This window comes from Peromyscus leucopus, chromosome 10 (assembly GCF_004664715.2).
Source record: "Peromyscus leucopus breed LL Stock chromosome 10, UCI_PerLeu_2.1, whole genome shotgun sequence".
NCBI classification, from domain to species: Eukaryota; Metazoa; Chordata; class Mammalia; order Rodentia; family Cricetidae; genus Peromyscus; species Peromyscus leucopus.
The window spans coordinates 27,720,582-27,741,083 of record NC_051071.1 but is presented as its reverse complement, the minus strand read 5'-3'; the positions used below and the strand labels follow the sequence as shown (position 1 = coordinate 27,741,083).

Sequence of the window (20,502 nt, the reverse complement as noted above, 5' to 3'; positions counted from 1 at the left end):
TGTTGTGTGCAGTTTACCAGGCCAGCAGCCCACAATGCCACTGAATGTCCTCCATCCTCCTAAAGCTATTAGAGAAACCTATTCAGAAAGAAGCAACTGCATTCTGCCTTGTGCAGAACTTCCCTTAGACCATGCTGAAACTCCTCTTCCCCCCACGCCCGCCATGTTCACTGAAGGAATTTCTGAAGTCCAGTGTCATTCATTTATCCACAGGATTGGGTCCTCAAAATGAGTGTGCATTCAACAGTAGCATCTGGTGCTAAGCTGAGGTCCCCTTCTCAGTAGAGGTGTGCCGATGGGAGGCCCTCTACTGACAAACCTGTCAGTTGCTGTGCCTAATAGCACAGACCAATCATCCCACCTACTTAAGAGGCTGAGCCAGGAAGACTGCCAAGACTAACCTAGGCAACTTAGTGTGACCCTGTCTTAAACTAAAAGGTACAAATGAGAGTTGAGGGTGGAGCTCAGGGGTAGAGTGCTTGCCTAGCATATGTGAGGCCCTAAGTTCAATCTACAGTACTACAAAAAAAATCACCCAAACATCAATAAATAACTATACAAATTGGTCAAAAGGAGATGGTTCAACTGAATACATATTCCAGGTCTGTTCTGTGGGCATCGTCCTATTTCAATCCTCAACAACTCTTTGATGTGATCATTCCTATCTCAGAGTTACAAAAGGTGAGTGCTGGAAAATTAAGTAAATGATCAAAGATGGGGGCAATAAGCAGGAGGGTGAGCAAAGGCTATATGCCCAGGCTTTCTTTGATGAAAAATAAGAGAGAAAATGGGGAAGAAGGGAGTTAGTTATACAGCACCCTCCACTAAGGATGTGAGCTTGGGCCCTTCCTTCAATACTCTGGGCTTCAATCCCAAGTGCAAACTCTTAGGATCTGTATCCCCATAATTCCGGGATGGCCATTCCTTGTGTTCTGGAATTCAAGGCTCCAAACTTGGACTTCATCTGCTGGTGAGGTCATGGTGTGGAGTGGGAGTCTCCCTCTCCCAAGTTTCAGAATGATGTCTGGAGTTTAAGGAGTTCACAACAGGACTACATTTGGAAATAAAGCCTTTACAGAGGTGTTTAAGGTTAAGTGACAGAGGTAAGCTCTAATCCAACAGGACTGGCTTCTTTAAAATAAACAAATATTTTAAGAAGAGAAATCACAGGGCTAGGAAGGTGGCAACAGAAAGATCCCAGAGGCTCAATGGCAGTCAGACTTAGCCTACTTGGCAAATGTCAGGCCAGTGAGAGAACTTGTCTCAAAACATCAGGTGGCCAGCACCTGACAAATGATACCTGAACTTGTTCTCTGCCCTCCTGATATACACACATGTATAGACACCTAAGCATACACAAAGATACATACTTGAGCACATACATACAAATGAGAAGCACTAGGAAATCAGAGGGTCAGAGATACAGTGATGGACAGCATCTTTCATCAGTGTTCTTGGTCTGTGTTCCATTCACGCTTCATCTCTCCTGGAAAGGGGGGGGGTATCTGTGTCTCCTGGGACTCTGGTACTGCTGCAGTCCAAGCTTGAGGTTGCCAGGACTTTTCTCAAACATTCATATTGAGGCTCAGATGTTGGCCTCAGCTCTTAGGTCAAATTCACCAGAATGGCCTGTGGAAACTCCTGCATTGAGAGACAAGGGAAGGGATCTGCCAGGAAGCAATACCCCCTATACAATAAGCCTAGCAGCAAGGAAAAAGGTACCCAGTAGAAAGCTTGCTGTCTGGAAACCAAGCATACAGTCAACTCTGGCTGGAAATGCTAGTAAGGATGAAGAGCAGCTTAATAGAAGCCAAGGATCTGGATGTACAACCAAGATAAAAATGGTTTATTACCAAAAAGAAAGACTGGGATTTGGCTTGTGGATAAAGTACTGGCCTGGCATGCATGAAGCCCTCAGTTCAATCTGCAGGTATGGGGTACACATCTGTAATCTCAGCACTTGGGAAGAAGAGGCAAGAGGATCAAGTTCATCCCCAGTTTTATAGTGACTTCTAGGCCAACACGGGCTATACGAGACCCTATCTCCAAAAAAAAAAAAAAAGAAAGAAAGAAAGAAAGAAGAAGAAAAGAAAGAAAAAGAAAAAACAGGGCTGAGTCATAACTTGTCGATGACAACATGGCAGTCACACTGAACCAGAGAAAAACAAATTTTTCAAATAATCCCAGATTGGAATTGCTGCTTGTCATAACCTCAATCAGAACCACACTAGAGGAAAATAGTAAGCCACTGTCACCAAATGTCCTTCCCAAAGCCTGTGATCCACCTGGTTTCCACTCTCCTTAATCCTTTGGTTTATTCTATGCTGTGTGTAGTGTAATGACAGTTGTGGGGTCGCTTTCACAATTGTACTTGAGTGTAACTATTCTTTACTAAGCATCCTTTAAATTTTATTTATTGTGTGTGTATTTATGTGTGCCTGAGTACATTATGTGTGCCACATGTATACAGCTGCCCATAGAGACCAGAAGAGGGCACTGGATCACTTGGAAATGGAGATGTGAGCTATCAGATGTGGGTGCTGGGAACAGAAGCCAGGGCCTCTGTAAGAGTAGCAATTGCATTTACCCACTGAGCCAACTCCCCAGCCCCTTAGTATCTTTCAATGGTCCCATTTAAGTTGGATTTGGGGAATGGTAAAGGAATCAACTTTTTCTAATGCTGTTGAGGGAAAATAAGAGTTTTGACTCCATAGATTTCCCTGGAGGGGAAATCAGCTTATAAGCATCCATCTCAAATATGCCAGGTCCAAAAATAAGGTGGACATTTGAAAGTTAAAAAATGTTTAAGAACATCCAAGCCAACACCTTAATGTATACCAAAAGGACATGCAGCTTGTTCTTAATTGATAGCTGCATCTTCCCAAGTCACACAGTAGAGAATATGGGAACGGCATGTGGGCTTATAAGAATGAGGTTCAATAGGAGTCCCAGTGGCCTTATTTCTTATATGCAGTGACTAGGCATCTGCCAAAGCTAAACTAAACTCCTTTATAATATTCATTTTATTTTTACTTGTATGTGTGTATGGGTATCTGTATGTATGTGCACATAAGTGCAGGTGCTCAAGAGGGCCAGAGGGGGGCATCAGATACCCAGGATCTGGAGTATAGGTGTTTGTGAGCCACCATGCGAGTGTTGGGAACAGAACTTGGGTCCTCTGCAAAGTCAGTGAGTGCTCCTAACCACTGATCATCTCTCCAGTCCCTGTCCACTCCCTCCCCCCTTTTTTTTCAACTGAAATAGCTTTGAAGATCATTCAATAGCTTTCAGAAAATGCTTTTTGAGATGTAGCACCCATCATCTATTCTGATAGTGATCTGGCTCCAGGTCATTGTGACAAAGTCTGCTAAGAGTAGACAGTTGAGTGTTAAGAACACTGCAAGTCCCTACAGAAGAAGGAGCCATATTAATGCATTTAATTCTTGAAGCATATGGGCTTTACCCTGGAAAATAAAAGAAACTATTTTAATATAAGTTTGCTGAATGTAAGAACATGGACTGTTTTCTACACTGTAGCCTCATTTTATATCTCCTTTTATATCTTCTATTTGTTTTATAAATTTGTCCTTGGGCTAGAATATCAATGTATATATGTTATAAATAATGTGGTCATGAACTATATTTCAAAGTAAATCCTAGTATGATTTTAAGAAACAGAAAAGAGAAGCTAACACACAGAGGGAAGAACATGTGAGTAAGGACATGGGGAGAAGTCAGCCATCTGCCACCCAAGGAACGAGGCTCAGGAAGGATCAACATGAAGATACCTGGGTCCTCTGGCCTGCTGAACTGTGAGGAAATAAATTTTTGCTGTTTCTTCCAGTCTGTTATAACTAACAGCGTTTCTTCCACTGTTATGACAGCCCTTGCAAACTTAGGCAGTGCGAATCCAGAACTTCTGTAAAAGCCAATAGTTCATCATTAGATGTTGACATAGTGCCACCAGGGCTTACAGAATACTTCCTGTGGACACATGTGTGACAAGCCTGTCATCTGGCAGCATGAAGAGTCCTGGTTACATCCAGTCTCTGACACAGTACTTTTCTGAGAATCGTAATGCCTAGGGAGAGGTAGCCAGCACTTGGGAGCGGGCAGTAAGATGGGTAATGCTGTCAACTTGACATATCTAGAATCTCATAAGAAACACATCCCCAAAGATTTGATTCCATTCATTGAGGTGTGAAGACCCACTGTAAAAGCACAGTCCCCTGCACCACATGAAAAGGAGAGGGAGCTGAGTCTCGGGATTCCTGGTCCTCTGCCTCCTGACTGTGGATATAGTACGACCAGCTGCCTCTGACTCCTGCTGTCAGGTCTTCACCACTTTGATGCACTCTTCAGAATCCTAACCCAGTACCAGATCATCCCTTTCCCCCTCAAGCTGCCTTTGTCCGGACATTGTATCAGGGCAGTGAAACTACAACAGAGACAGACAATGAGATCAGTTCTCCAGCTTTCCCTCAGCCCCGGATATGTGAACTAAGCTGGCAAATAGGTTAACACAAAAATGGCCAAACACAGCCACATTCACAAGGCATTGGATGAAATCTAAAGAGACAAGTGGCCAGTTCATTGGTGTGAGGACTAGCAAGCCAAGGAACAGAGCTGACACAGGCTGGGACAGATTCTGCCATAATTATTAGTTATGATTTTCTTGTGGTTATTAGTGAGTCCTTTCATTAACTAGGTGACAGCCCCATACAGACAGAAAACTATGGTGCATAGACCAAACTGATTCAAATTCACTGCATCCTTCAACATCTTCTTCCAGCTCAGAATTTTTCATCTTAAAACAACAACAACAAAAAACATTGTATGATTTTTTTAAAGGCTTGGCCTTCATGGTTTCTTCCCTTGTAGAACTAGGAAAGGGATACTCCAGGGCCTTCCCTCCACCCAGAGATTTGTAATTTGCTCTCTCACTTGGTCCTTGAAGCATCTCTAGGAAGGATACATTGTTGAGTCCCATTTACTTCGGAGAAACAGAGCCTGTACTCAGGTCTCTGCTTTGTTTGCAACACATCACAGTTTGGCCTGCTAATGAAAGAGAGGATGCAGCATGACATTATAATGACATCCTAACAGCATCTTAATCAGATCACAAGCCATCCACTGGCTGCCTTGGAAGTAAGGAGCTGTCAACGGAGGCCACCTGTAGACCCCACCATAAGCACCTAACAAACTGTTCCAATTCCTGGATCCTGGTGCCTGTGTTAGTCCATAAGTCTCTTTTCTTTGCACCCTCAAGACATAAGTTTCCTTTTCAGGTATGTTCCTGTCGAACATTTACATACATGCACTTACACACAGGTGCTATGGAGACACGGAGTACTCAGAGCCACCCTGTGAGGCAAGTGCTGCTCTCATTTCTAGATGGTGACAGTGAAGCACAGAGACAGTAAGTAAACAGCAGTCCTGGGATTTATTCTCCTTAGAAAACGTCTTGGTTTTTCATCCTTCTCCACTGCCTGACAACAGCCCCCAAGCACTGCAGGTGGAGAGTGGGCAACACCTATGTGGAGCTTACTGTGTGCCAAGCATCTTGAGAGAAACCGCAACCTACAGAGATTCTTCCCGCTGCTGTTGGAAAGTGCTGAGCCCCGCAGTCAGAGATGGTCCCATGTGCCTTCCGCAGCCTGACCCCTTTGCCTTACTGAGGAACGTCTCATCATTAAGAGAATTGGAAGAATCAGATTCAGAAAGCTCTGCTAAAATGCATGACATCCCAGCTCTTCCATCTGTGCTCAGACAAAGAGCATCATCGGCCACTTCAGCAGGAAACACATGATGAGAAAGAGGGCTTCTGGGGACAATACTCACTTCATCTTGTCGTCATCTATCTTGTGGGCTGTGTAATGGCACAGGAAGACAGTAGCTCCTAACTCACAGGAGCTGAGTGTGAGATGGCATGATATAAATACCATGGCAGGTACACAGAGGCAGGTGCTTGTGAAGTATCCAATCTCATCTGGACTGACACCGGAAAGCCCTTTCTTTGAGGCTGTGTACCTCAGGCAAAGGCAAACACCATATCACAAGGGCTACAAGAAGCACCTGGGCCAGACCCAGGGAAGGCTCTACCTGTCTGCCCTCCTCACCAGCACAAAGAGCAAGCAAAGCCATGTGTCCCCAAAACAAAAAACTGGGAGGTCATTCAATTGGTCAGGAAGACAGAAATCCCTATTTGGTTTCAGATTTAGGAGTACTCATTGCATTAGTTTCCAAATGTACTACCACAAGTTTCTACAAACTGAAAGACTAAGAGCAAGAGAAATTCATCTTCTCTCAATTCTGGAGAAAAAAAAGTCTGAAATCCAGGCGCCCCAATGGAGACACTTCAGTCACCCTTGGCGTCCTTGGCCAAGTATCTGCCTCGTGGGAAACACCTACTTCTCTCTGAATAGATAACATGATAACCTAGGGCAAGCTCTTCCCCTCAAGAATATATTTTACAAAACAAAATGCTATTAGCACTTTCAACACATAGGGTAATGAACATAGATTCCAGGTCACAAACATGGATGTACTGAAGGTGCAATATTTAGCTCAAGATGCCTGGTTATTCACTGACTGGACCAACAACCATGTCATGGCTACCCAGGTTACAAGACTCATCCATGCTTCTCTATGCAGGGACCTGGGCAGCAGTAAGTTTCTGAAAATGATCGTAGATGTTTACCTGACAACTTAAGTTTTTAAGACTAAAAGACAGGTTAACAGTAACCCGTATGTTTCTCCCTCACCTCCCCTGCCTTCTTCCTTATCCTCCCCTGTAGCTCTTCGTTTACCTCTCTCTGTCTCTTTCTCTCTGTGTGTCTCTCTGTCTCTGATTCTCTCTCTCTCTCTCTCTCTCTCTCTCTCTCTCTCTCTCTCTCTCTCTGCTTTTTTGATAAGGAGAAAAGGAAACAGCTTGTATATAGGACAGACACAAAAGATTTAAACAGACTATAGTATCTAATATTAGGACATTTGACATTCACTGTGGTCCTGGGTGGGGGGAATCTAAGATAAAAATAGGAGCTTAATTACAGTCTTTTCTCCCAGCCTTTTCAGGCAGCATTGCAGCTGTGGGTACAGCACGGGAGCCACTAAGAAGGGACAAGATTGTGGTTTGTTGCACCTGCCTTGCTTCCTAATAGTGTGGTCTCATAGAAACTCCCCATGGAGTAGACTAGTGAAGCTATTGGTGTCAGATTATTTGCCCTTAGCTGTCTGTGAGCCTGTTCACTGGACAAGCTCTGCACAAAAAGGTTCTCCACATTGGCCACTTTGTTGAATGTAAAGAAAAAGGAAGACAATCCCATCCTTGGTTTGAAATTGAAAGTGAAATTCAAAAACTCTCTTTTTTCCTAAGGCTTATGAAGATAGTCTAGGATGTATCCCATGGTCTCTCGTTTACTGACCCTCACTGTGTGCTGAAACATAGGGAAGGCTTTCTTCCAAATGTCGTCCATGCATAAGCTCTATTAATGCTCACAAAGAACCCCAGAAGCAAGTCCTAACTAATGTCACCACCACTCTTTGTAGACAGAGTAACTGAGTGTAAGAAGTTGGCCTCAGGTCACACAGCTAGTTGCTGACAGGACACCCAGGTATTGAAGTCATGGCCTTCATTTTTGGTGACCTCATAAATAATCCATCCAAGTCATGGGGGTGAGAAGGCTGTGATGGGGAAGGATGGACCTTGAGGTGGGTGGTCTGATTGGGCAAATGCTAAGGACAGGAAACTTAAGAGCTACCACTAGGCTCACTTGTGGTCCACAAGCACTTTGATTCCCCATTGTCATGTCCTTGTGCTTCTCACTCATCCTTCAATTGCTTGTTTGCTACATCCTCAAAAAAAAAGACAGGAAGGAAGGAAGGAAGGAAGGAAGGAAGGAAGGAAGGAAGGAAGGAAGGAAGGAAGGAAGGAGCGAGCCAGACATGGTGGCTGACATCTGTAATATTAGCCTCGGAAGCAAGGTGATCACTGAAAGTTCAAGGCCTATCTGGGCTACAGAGTGAGCTCCAGGTCAGGCTGAACTAGAGGGTGAGACCCTATTCCAAAACACCACGACCAATATCACTTTCTAACACATCTCTCTACAATGTCAAAATATGAAATCGTTCACCTTCCCTGAGTAACATACAATAGCTCCAGGCACCAGATGTACTCAAAAGTGTTCACTTTGCTTTCTGTATTTCAGATGTTTGATTCTGTGGAAGACATCATCGAACACTACAAATATTTTCCCATTATACTAATAGATGGGAAAGACAAGGCTGGTGTGCACAGGGAACAATGCTACCTCACCCAGCCACTGCCCTTCAGCAGGCGATTTCTGACTCGGTACTCTAGCCAGGCACTTCATGAGTAAGCAGCCCAGCCAGTTATTTCCACATTGGCATCCTGGACCTTAGCTCATCCTTAGCTCAATGGAGTCAGTGCTTCTACCATCTGCATTTATCTCAAATTTATATTGTCTGTGTCTTCAAGGGATGACTTTTTTGACTCTGTAAAAAAGAAAAAATATTCTGTAATGGAACTTGAGAGCTCAATTATGCCTTAAAAGTTTGAGTCATAGAAGAAATCTTTGCAACATGAAAAATAGCAAACGTAGGTTTTGAAAATAATTTTCTAAACAGAAAACTACAGACTTGGCTATCATACATTAGCGATGAGTAGCTAATACAAGATCTGATAGCTTCAATGTTTGCACCAAGTGTGAGGTCTCCAAACTGCTACTCATTACAGGTCATCAGGCTGACCTTCTTTCAAAACCTCTTGCCCTAGGATGCTAATTTTTGGATGGTCCTATATGCTAAATATGACAGTGAATGTTAGTTAGCTCTATTTATCTGTAATCCTAGATATTCAAAATACAAGGAAGAGATGTGGCATGAGGGAAAAAGCCCTGGTGAATACAAGCTTGAAGACAGAGAAGAAATATGTGGACTGTGATGTGAAATGGCCACAGACCCAGACTTCAGCCTACTCTATAAACAGTGACTTCAATGGAACTAGCAGATCCATAGCAAGGAACACAGAGCTCATCTGAGCCATAAAGCAAGCATTCATTTGAGTGACAGTGAAAATGTTTTGAATAGTTTAATGATGCATTTCCATTCACAGGAAGAGAAGAACTGTCCTCAAAAGAGTACTGATGCTTATAACAGCATAGCACATCATGATATTGTCTCTTCTCAGGCAAAAAAGATTTGCATGTTCTCCTACTTCATAACGCAGATGAGGCAGGGTCATTCAAAGGTCTCATTTAGTATAAGACGTGAGCCTGGACTATAACCCAACTTTCCTGTTCCATGACACTGCATCAACTCAGATATAATACTCTCTACTCTATGGACTTTTATAACTGAGCTATGAACTCTTATAATTAAAGCTACACTGTAAAAATACATATTTATCCACCTTTACCCTTGTAGTACAGTAACTTCACCAAAATAAAGTACAATTGAATAAATAGGTATAACATATGCCAGGACATCAATTATTACCAAATCCACATGTAAAATTCATGAAGCATTTATGCAATTTATGTTTTCATGGAGAAATAAAACCAGCCAGAGGACAGGAGATGTAGTTGACAGAAAGCATACCTAGCCCTGGGTTAAATTCCCAGCACTTTATAAAACCAAGTGTGGTGGTACACACTTATAATCTCAGCACATGGGAGGTAGACACAGGAGGAGCAGAATCTCAAGGTCATCCTTGACTGTGGAGCAAGTTCAAGGACAGCCTGGATTACATAAGACCATCCCTCAAAAAGAAAGAAAGAATGTGAAAGGGCAAGAAAATCAAATGAAAAGGGAACAAGCAATTTTTAGCATGATCTCTTTTGTAAAATGGCAGCAGGCAAGATTCTATCTGTAATAAGATCCAGACCAGAGTTTGACCATATTCTAGAGCATAATGCTGAGCAGAAAGAGCCAGGTTCTGATGCCTCTTCATGCCAACTCATTGGCTGGAGACTTGAGCTTTGAGTTCTGTAACAGACACAGAAAGTACCTGCCAGGGACTCATCCACTGAATTGCTGGTCAACATCCCTGTGTTCACTATTTCCAGTGTCTGTTATAATAAGGTTATTTTCTTGCAATTGATGACTAAGGAATAGCATATGAAAAAAATGAATTATTTAATTCTTATAATAGATACTTCTAACACCTTGGCTAGATCTTATGATGGCATATTTGTGACTAAAGCAGAGACTGGAAAGTACAGTTCTTCTCTTCTCTGCGTGTTGGTTTTATTGGATGCCTAGCTGATAATTCAGTGATGAGTAACATGCTAAAGTGTTTTGAGCTTTCCAACTATTATCTCATTTTCCATTTTAAAAATGTCACTTGATACCTAGCCTCAGTAGGACAATGGAATTTCAGCTTCATCTGATTATAGCATCTGTGAATTCCCGAGATTTCTCATGGAGCATATATCCACACAGAGTCTGAATCTGTGTCTCCTCCAGTTATCATGCAGCATTGTCAGAGTCCTTGTGCATGCTGTATATCCTTGTTGCTAGGTGCTGTTGTAGATGTTGGAAACATTGGAGTGAGTGATCGAGACAGACACGGAAGGGTACAAATAAACAGGTAATCCAGGTTAGGTTCCCATTACTCTTTTGTATCTCCATTTTAGTATACCACTGAGATCTTTGGGGTGAGTAAAATGTTAAATATTTTAAGAAATTTCTTTAAGGCGACTTGAAAGATTTCCTGAAACCAGAAAATATTTCACTAACTTAGTTGAGAGAAGACTTTTCTTCCTAGAGAGAAAGCTTGGGGGCAGAGAGAGCAGAGAGACTGATTAACTAAATTGTATCTGTAAGCAGGTTAATCCATTCTAATTAATATAAAAAAGTCAAACTTAACACATTATCAGATATAGTTATTATCATGTGTGTGAACATAAATAAGTTTTAAAGATAGCCAATACTATATATGATTCACATTATGCTTGTACACCTATTGTTTTAGCCTTGGTAATATGTGTTCCAGCTAAGCACGTCTGCCTTTTAATATTTGAAGTTTACAGATTGTTAAATGAAAGCAAATGTGTAACTCAATGTTGTGACATTCTCTATAACTGAGTGGCGAAGATTAGAATTCAAAGCATCGTTTAATTTCTTTGTTTCATGTGCTATTGCCCCTAAAGCACTTTGGAATCACACCTAGGGCAAAGTAAAGAAGCATTTCTAGAACAATTATTGGCATATGAGTACTATGCTAGATTCTAGGGATAAAGAGGAAGGGGACACAAGCCATGTGACTCACAGCTCAGAGCAGGCCAACTGTTGTCAAATTAGCCAAAAAGGGAAAAAAATAAAAGCACAAGAATTAGCAAGGGAGGTGGCTCAGCTTGGAATTTGGCCTGCTGAGAGGAGCATCAAATGGTACAATCACTTAGAAGAGTCTCTTCAAAAATGAAAGAAGAAATACCATTAGAGTCAGCAGGCCAACTCCTGTGTGCCTATCCAGAAATACTGCGGAGGAATCTTGAAGAGCTGTCAGCATTTCTATGTTTGTTGTAGAATTTTTCACAACAGCCAAAATTTGAAAAATAAGATCAGCCTAAACATTCATCACTGGGTTAAAAAACACATGTCCAAGGAAGGGTCATCAATCTTCACAAGAAAGTACTCTACGGCCATGATAAAGAAATGTGGCCATAGGTGAAAACATGGCATGAAATGGATGGGCAATATCCACATTAATGTGCACCAAGCTTTGGTTGTACTAGTTGAATAACTATAAAGATGTGCTTTACAACACCATGCCTCTGGTCAACAGTCATGTATTACACACCTAAAATCGGATTAAGTATGGGTCTCATGTTAAATATTCTTACCACAAAAGGAGGGGGTAGGGAAGTTTGGGAGGCATTGATATGATTATTACCTGTATTGTGGTCATGGTTTCAGAAATGTATGCACAACTTCAAGTATATCCAGATGTACACATTAAATATTCCCATGTTTGTGTCCCCTCCCCTTCCCATATCAGCTGTACTTCTACAACACTATCTTTTAAAAAGAAGTATACAAGTTAACAAATTCATGCAAGACACAATAATAGACTTATAAGTTCCTTCCTTGTCTGTCACTACACAGGTTGGAGGGAGCGTATTCATGGGGAGGTGTGGCCAGGGAAGACTTTGCAGAGATGGTTAGGGACTTGAAGAGTGCCCCTAGAAGACAGTGTTGGGAACTGCCTAGTCCATGTGGGGATCTTGTGTCCTACAAGCACTATCCTGGGCTGTGGGGAGTCAAAGAGTGACCACATGCTGAAGAGTTAGATGAAAACAATAGAGGTAGCATCCTCAGGGAAGGGACGGGTGATTCATTAAATATTTCTAAGGAAACTGGCTCTCTGGATAGAAAAAGAAAAAAAAACCTGTAATTATTTCTCTCCTTCAAGTCATAACAAAGTATGTTCTGTATAAATCAAATAGCTGCAAGCAAAGTCAGAATTGAGTCCTGTACTCTCATCTAATAATTTTTATGACTTTGGGATAGAGAAGGTGCTCTTAAGCAAGATGAAAACATAAATCAGAAAGGGAAAGACTGACAGATTCATTACATCCAAACTGCAAATGTTTGCAAAAGTCAGGCAGAGCCAAGAGGCAATTAAACAACATGACACATGCATACGAAGGGCACAAACAACTCAGAGAAAACACTCCAGGCCTGAGAGGTAAGACATGTAGCCTTGCTGAGTGTGGGGTTACCTGAACTGGGCAGCTGGAGTTATCAGTGTTAGCCTGGAACAGTGGTTCTCAACTTTCTTAATGCTGGACCCTTTAATACAAGTCCTCATGTTGGAGTGATACTCAACTGTTTAAATTATTTTTGTGCTTACTTCATAACTGTAATTTTCTACTGTTATGAATCAGAAAGTAAATATCTGTTTTTCGATGGTCTTGGGTGACCCCTGTAAAAGAGTCATCGATCCCAAAGGGGTCATGATCCACATGTTGAGAAACACATGCCTAAAAGTAGTTAATGCAAGACAAATACAAGCTGACTTCCAAGATAATACTCTGGGAGGACTGGGGAGTTTGATATAGTGACTCGGCATTAAATGCAGGTAAAAGGGTAAGGGTAAAAAGATTTGATCTACAATTGTAAGAACCCATTCTAACCAATACTTCCTTGACCAGAATCAGGGGTTAACTAAACCAGCCTAGCTGTGGTGGCCATTGAGAGAAAACAGATCCAGGGAACGATTGAAATTAGGCCTGTAGGGGTCAACGGCAGCTATGGGGTGAGTGCTGTGCTGGACAACAAGGCTTGGGGAAAGTTCTCCCTGCCTAAGGGGCCCTAACCCTTAGTAAACACCAGGCTCTAGGGAAGAGGAGAAGAATTTCAACCATGAACCAAGAGAACAGACTTCTGCTCTGAGTGCTGACACAGCTGCTCAGTGGGAGCCTCGCAGGGGCTAGAGGAAAAGCTCACCCATGCGCACACCTCAGTCCACCCTCCCGTGCCTTTTCTTTTCTTTTCTTTTTTTTTTTTTTTTTTTTTTTTTTTTGCTTAAGGAACTTTTTATTCATTTTACATATCAACCACAGATTCCCCCTCTCATCGCTCCTCCCACTCACCCCAGCCTTCCCCTCCCCCCAACCCACCCCCATGCCTTCTTCTAAAAAGGTAAGGGCTCCCCTGGGGAGTCAGCAGAGCCTGGTACATTCAGTTGAGGGAGGACCAAGCCCCTCCCCCTGCATCAAGGCTGTGCAAGGTATCCCACCATAGGTAATGGGCTCCAAAAAAAACAGCTCGTTCTCCAGGGATAGATCCTGATCCCACCGCCAGGGGTCCCTTAAACAGACGAAGCTACACACTATCTCGCTTATGCAGAGGGCCTAGCCCAGCCCCATGCAGGCTCCATAGCTGTTAGTCTACAGTTCATGAGTTCCCACTAGTTTGGCTTGGCCAGTCTCTGTAGATTTCCCATCATGATCTTGATGCACCTTGTTCATAGAATCTCTCTTCCCTCTCTTCGACTGGACACCTGGAGCTCGGCCTGGTGCTTGGCTGTGGATCTCTGCATCTGTTTCCATCAGTTACTAGATGAAGCTCTATGATGACAGGGTAGTCACCAATCTGATGACCAGGGTAGGCCAGTTCAGGCACCTTCACCACTATTGCTACTGCCTTTTCTTTATGCAGGGCCACACACTTGGGGGAAAGCTTCTACTAGGAAAGAAAAACTGCAAGCCAGAAAAAAAAAATTAGAGAGTGCTGTGGGATGTTAATGTATGTCCTGTGGGAGCCCTTCTTGGGTTCTTTGTGGCGTTACCCAGCAGGTCCGTATAGAGGATGATTAGGACCATGGGCCTGAGTGCAGGTGTTTGAGATGGTCTGCACTTGGCTGTGCTGGGGAATGGTCTGTATGTCAAGTTGTTCTGATTGATCAATAAATAAAACCTGATCGGCTGTGGCTAGGCAGGAAGGATAGGCGGGACTAACAGAGAGGAGAAATAAAAGGACAGAAAGGCAGAAGGACACTGCAGCCGCCGCCATGACCAGAGACACTGCTGCCGCCGCCATGACCAGCAGCATGTGAAGATGCCGGTATGCCACCAGCCACGTGGCAAGGTATAGATTTATGGAAATGGACTAATTTAAGCTATAAGCACAGTTAGCAAGAAGCCTGCCACGGCCATACAGTTTGTAAGCTATATAAGTCTCTGTGTTTACTTGGTTGGGTCTGAGCGGCTGTGGGACTGGCGGGTGACAGAGATTTGTCCTGACTGTGGGCAAGGCAGAAAAACTCAAGCTACAAGAGAGCATAAGAGATAGATGCAAGGTGGGGAAGACACAGAACACTAAACTGAATATTCCCAGAGGGAAGACATTCCACAGAAAATCAGAATGCTGCTCAAGTGAGCAGACATTTCCAATGAGCAATTGACAACATTGAAAGGAAAAGACAGACAGGATCATAACGACCATTGGAAATCTTAACACATAAGATAATAAGGTGAGAAAATGAAAATGAATAAGGACATAGAAACTGTTACCATCCCGATCAACCAGTGAGGTCTAATTACCATCTACCAACTCATTCATAAAACAGACACAGAATACATAGATTTTCCCTTTCCACACAGACCAGTCCCCAAGAAAGATCATCTCCTGAGACCTAAAACAATCTCAGGACATTTTAAAATCTTTCAAAAAGCACAAATTATTTTCTCAAGGGATCAAAAAACCTTAAATTAGAAGCCAATAACAGTGTATCTAGATAATTCTTCAACTGTTTGTTACTAAAGCAATACATTTCTATATTACTTATAGGCAAAGGAAAATAAACACATAAAAAAGAATCTTAAAAATATGTCGCTGTGACAGCAAACGGTACACTGCAAAATTTAAGGAATGTGACAACCTTTTACTTAAAGATATAATATAACAATTAGTAGCTGTGTTCACTTTGGGAGCACAGAGGCCAGAAGTGGAATGAAGTGAGAATATCCCCTACACAAGGATGATATGCAAATTTGTGAAGCATCCCATACTTAAAAAAAAGAAAGAAAGAAAAGAAAAGATTTATAGCTTTAACTGCTCACATTAGCAAAGAGCACCCTACCATTAAGCATCACACTTTCTACCACAAGCTATAAAGAAAGCATAAATTAAGCTCAAAGGAAAGAAATTATGAGGAGCAGAATTAAATAAATTTAAAAATAATGAGGCCAATAGAGTTTTATTACCCTAAATGCTGGTGATCCTTTCAAAATAAATGAGCAACCAAACACAGAGACTGCTAACGGAACAAAAGAAGAAACAACACAACTGATTCCATAGACTCAGATGACACAGGACAGGAGCATCCCAAACACAGTTAAACTAATGAAGTGGAAAACTGTAATTTCATAGACAGAACAAACAGAAGAAGAAATGTAGACATTTAAAGTGGAAAGAAAAAATAGAAGCCTCGTCCACAAAAGCTGTAGGTCTGAACCAAGATAGACTCTATCAATTTTTTTAATAACAATACCAAAAAGAAAAGGGAAACAGGTCAGCACTCTTTTTATGAGACTAGTAAAACAGACATCATAACTAGATGAACAAATAAATAAACCAGAGCCCTGCCATCTCCATTGTCTCCAGGAGTCAGGGACCGCCTGAACTATTCATCAACCACCTGGCATAAAAACCTTCCCCCAGAGACCTCTAAGAAGGAAGCCCCCACTGCCTCACGAGCCTGACCTCTACTCAGAGCCGGTATGCTACCATCTGTCTACTGAATTAATAACTCTTCTAATAATCTCTCACCCCAAAGGACAAGCTGCCTCCATGTCCCCCTTGAACACCAAACCTAAGCATGTCCACCAGGCACATAGGAACATGCCATCAAACAGCTGCAAAGCATGTGCCCTCCACCCAAGCACATGTGAAGTGTCCTCTAGGTTAGGTCACACATGCGTCCACAAAACAAGTTCAAACAAATTTAAGGTTAAAATCACATGGAATTTCCTCTCTGACTGCAATGGAACAAGTCTAGAAATTAACACAAAAGAAAAACAAGGGAATCTACAGATGTGTGACAATTAAGCAACTTGCTTTTTAAGGTAAGTTTACATCATTTTCAATTTATTTATTTGTATTTTCTTAAAGGTATTGTGTAATGAGCACATCCCACTCCAACCGTATTCCTCCACCCTCCCTTTCCCACTCTCCTGCCTCCAGTTAGCACTCTTGTCCTAGACACTTTCTTTTCCACTTTCATTAATGTACAAATATGTGATTTTATATTACCATTTAAGATCTAGGATCCATAAATGAGATGGAACTTAATGGCTTTTGTCTCTCTGAGACTGGCTTAATTTGCTTAATATGATCATCCCCAGTCGCATCCATCTTCCTGTAAATGACAAGAGCTCATTTTCCTTGTGACTGAAAAGAATCTCACTGTGTGCATACAGTATATTTTCCTGACCCCTTCCTCTACTAGACACCTAGGTGGGCCTAATGGCTTAGCTATGAGTCAAAGAAGAAATGAGTCATAAGAGAACTGGAAAACTAATCTGAAAGCAGCTGAGAACAAAGATGCAAGCACTCAAATTATAGGCTGTGCCAAAAGTAGTAATTATTAAGAGGGAAATATATAAGGAGAAATGCCAACATTAAAAAAAAAAAATCGACAACTGAACAACTCAAGGACCTAGGAAGAGGACAAACTAAACCAAAGACATCAGAAAACTCGATCAGAAATAGAAACTAGGAAAACAACAGAAGAATCAATAAAACCAACAGTTGTTTCTCGTAACAAATTGATGAATTTTTAGCTACATAAATAAAGACAGTGGGAGAGCTCTGAACTCAAAGCAGAAAAGTAGAGTAAATGACAAGTGATGTGACAGAATCAGACATCTTGAGAGGGCTCACCTTTTGATTTCTTTCCCTCTTATGAAGCCACCAGGATGCAGTCATGGTGGCACACCTGTATTAGTTAGGGTTCTCTAGAGCAGTGGTTCTCAGCCTTTCTAATGCTTCAATCCTTTAATACAGTTCCTCATAATGTGGTGACCCCCCAACCATAAAATTATTTCGTTATTCCTCCATAACTTCAATTTTGCTACTGTTATGAACCATAGTGTAAATATCTGATATGCAGGATATCTGCTATGAGACTCCGGTGAAAGGGTCATTCGACACCCTAAAAGTTACAACACATAGGTTGACAACCACTGCTGTAGAGGAACAGAACTGATAGAGTGAATCTACATATAGATAGAAAGGAGATTTATTCTAATAGCTTATAGGCCATGGTCCAGCTAGTGCAACAATGGCTATTCTCTTCTATAAAGAGAAACTCTAGTTTTTTCAAGCTGGATGTCTCAGCTGGTCTTGAGTACACACCAGAATCCTGGAAAAGTATGCTGTAATGCTAGTGAAGGAATGGACTTGCTAGCGAGAGTGAGAGTAAGCAGGAAAAGAAAGCAAACTTCCTCCTTCCATGTTCTTTACAAAGGATGGCAGCAGCAGAAGGTGTGGCCCAGGTTAAAGGTGGATCTTCCTACCCCAAAAGATCCAGATTAAAAGTGGCTTTTCCCACCACGAGTGATTTATTTTAGGAAAAAACTCCCCCACAGGTGTACCCAGCCACATGTTTTTTAGTCAATTCCAGATGTCGTCAAGTCGACAAGTAAAGAACAGCCGTCAGGCCGGGCGGTGGTGGCGCACGCCTTTAATCCCAGCACTCGGGAGGCAGAGGCAGGCGGATCTCTGTGAGTTCAAGGCCAGCCTGGCTACCAAGTGAGTTCCAGGAAAGGCGCAAAGCTACACAGAGAAACCCTGTCTCGAAAAACAAAAAAAAAAAAAAAGAACAGCCGTCAGGACACCCTAACTGATGACCTCATCTGATTCTAATCACCTCCCAGACTGCCACTGTTAAACACCACACGAAAGTGTCCAGTGACTTAATGCCTCACAAGTATTCAATTAAATTCCAACGCACAGCCACTGCAAATCATACTCGAGCCACACCCAGTTACAGCAGGGACATTTCTAGAGACCTGAAGATAGAGCAGATATCAGACATGTGGATTCTAAGAGCAAGAGCAGTTCAGTCAGCGACAACAGATAAAGTGAAGGTTGTAATAAACTAAGGCAGATACACACTAAACAAGCTTACACACCAACCTCAAGAACAGGACAAGAGCCTCCTCTCGACAGTCTAAAACACTCTGCCTGCATCTCTAGCTTTTTCTGTCTTGCACACGCACTTATGCACACATTTGCATAGAGTCTGCACGGCCCCTTTCTCTTCTCTCCTTTTTCTTCCTCAGTGACACATAAGAATTTTTTAGGATGACTGACTTATCCCTGCTTGCCTAAGATGTTCCCAGTTTCAGCACTGAAAGTCTAGTATATGAGAAGTCTCTGAATTCCAGGCAGCAAGGAGCAGTGGTCCCCAACTTCCAATATACACTATTAACTACTGTATATTCCCTGGCTTTCCTGTGCAGAACACAAGTTTGAGGAGGATAATGATGATTGATGCTTTTATCTACCAAAGTAGTCCAAGTGTCTTAATGGGGCCTTGGCACACAGTAGGCACTCTATAAATGTTTATTGAATGAATGATGGAACAGTGGGTAGGAGAGTAAAAGATCAGAGAGGTGACATGAACCAGATCACATGGAGTTTGGCAGGCACTGTGAAGACTCTGAACTTGATTTGAGTAGGATGAGAGACTCCTGGAGAGATGCAGACACAATCAGACATCAGCTTTTCCGAGATGACAGTGAAGAGAAGTCACTTAGGCCACCTTGAATAAACTAACAGGTGATGCTTTCTCAGGCTAGGGTCAGCAGCAGAGAGGAGCAGTGGCCACATGTTTCCAAAGTGAGGTCTATGAAGGGCAGCACCACAAACATTGCTGAGGATGGATGTGGGATTTACTCCCAGAAGGGAGAGTCTGAAAGCAGCTCGGGCATCTAAGCACAGGGTTGCCAAGAGATGAAAGGATTGGGGTTGGGCATGTCACACCTTGTAGTCTCTTGACAAATGGATTCTCTGCTGCCTAGCAGCTCCCTTGGCCTGACACTTGTGGCAACCACTAGAACAACCTACCTATCTTCAGCAGTGCTCTGGGTGGCTACTTTCCAACCCTGTTAAAAATTAAAAGTCATGTTAAAGATGGCACAGCAGTAATTAAAGAAAATGCCAGATCAAGTAAGCAGTCGCCCCTGTCTTGAGAGATATGTTTCCTATAAAGAATAAATGTCAAAGAATCTCTAAGAAAAATGGTCAGATAAGAGAGACTGTTGGCAAATGGGTTGTAGGTCAATGCTGTCGTAGAACATTTTGGAGGGGTGGGGCGGAATATGGCCTCACTATGTAGCTCTGGCTGTCCAGAAACTCACTATACAAACCAGGCTGGCCTTGAACTCACAGAGATCCACCTGCTTCTGCCTCCCAAGCGCTGGGATTAAAGGTATGTGCCACTACAACTGACCATCAAAGACAGGAACAAGAAGACAGCTTTCCTTATATAAAAAGAGCATTGTGATAGCTACATTTACAAAATGTAAATGATAAAAGTATAGCAATAGGAAACGGGGGTATAACTGAGTAACAGCACTAAAACCCTGGATTCAATCCACAGAACCAGAAGAGGAGGAGAAGGCGGAAGGGAAAATGGATGGCAGGTGAAAAAGAAACCTGAGAACATGCTATGTTCCTGGAAAATGCCTCTGGCATTTGTATCAGTGATGTGTGTGTGTGTGCTGGGGAAGCTTTTCAAGCAAGACAGGAAACTCGAAAAGCCAAGGCAAACAAAGAAACATTTGATGAAGCAAACGTTTAAAATTCACCCTATGAGACAATAAGCAAAGCCCAAAGACCAAGAATGGACTGGGGGGAATCCATGAGGCACAAACGTACCACAGACACAGGTAGCTTCTGAAAGGAACGCCAGTGAAACAAGCCCCATAAAAGCCAGTCACAGAGCAAGAGTCACCCAGAGAGAGAAGC

At 42.4% G+C, this 20,502-nt stretch overlaps 1 protein-coding gene across 2 annotated transcripts in view; it reads left to right on the top strand.

Annotated features, from left to right (window-relative positions):
* The window catches only part of Clnk (cytokine dependent hematopoietic cell linker), a 168,372-nt gene extending 158,670 nt beyond the window's left edge, over positions 1 to 9,702 (top strand). For both annotated transcript variants that reach the window (XM_037209001.1, XM_028891569.2), the window contains one exon: positions 8,208 to 9,702. In XM_037209001.1, coding sequence (XP_037064896.1) covers positions 8,208 to 8,378 — 171 coding nt within the window. In that variant the 3' untranslated portion in view covers positions 8,379 to 9,702. The remainder of the gene's footprint in view (positions 1 to 8,207) is intronic.
* Positions 9,703 to 20,502: the final 10,800 nt, after the last annotated feature.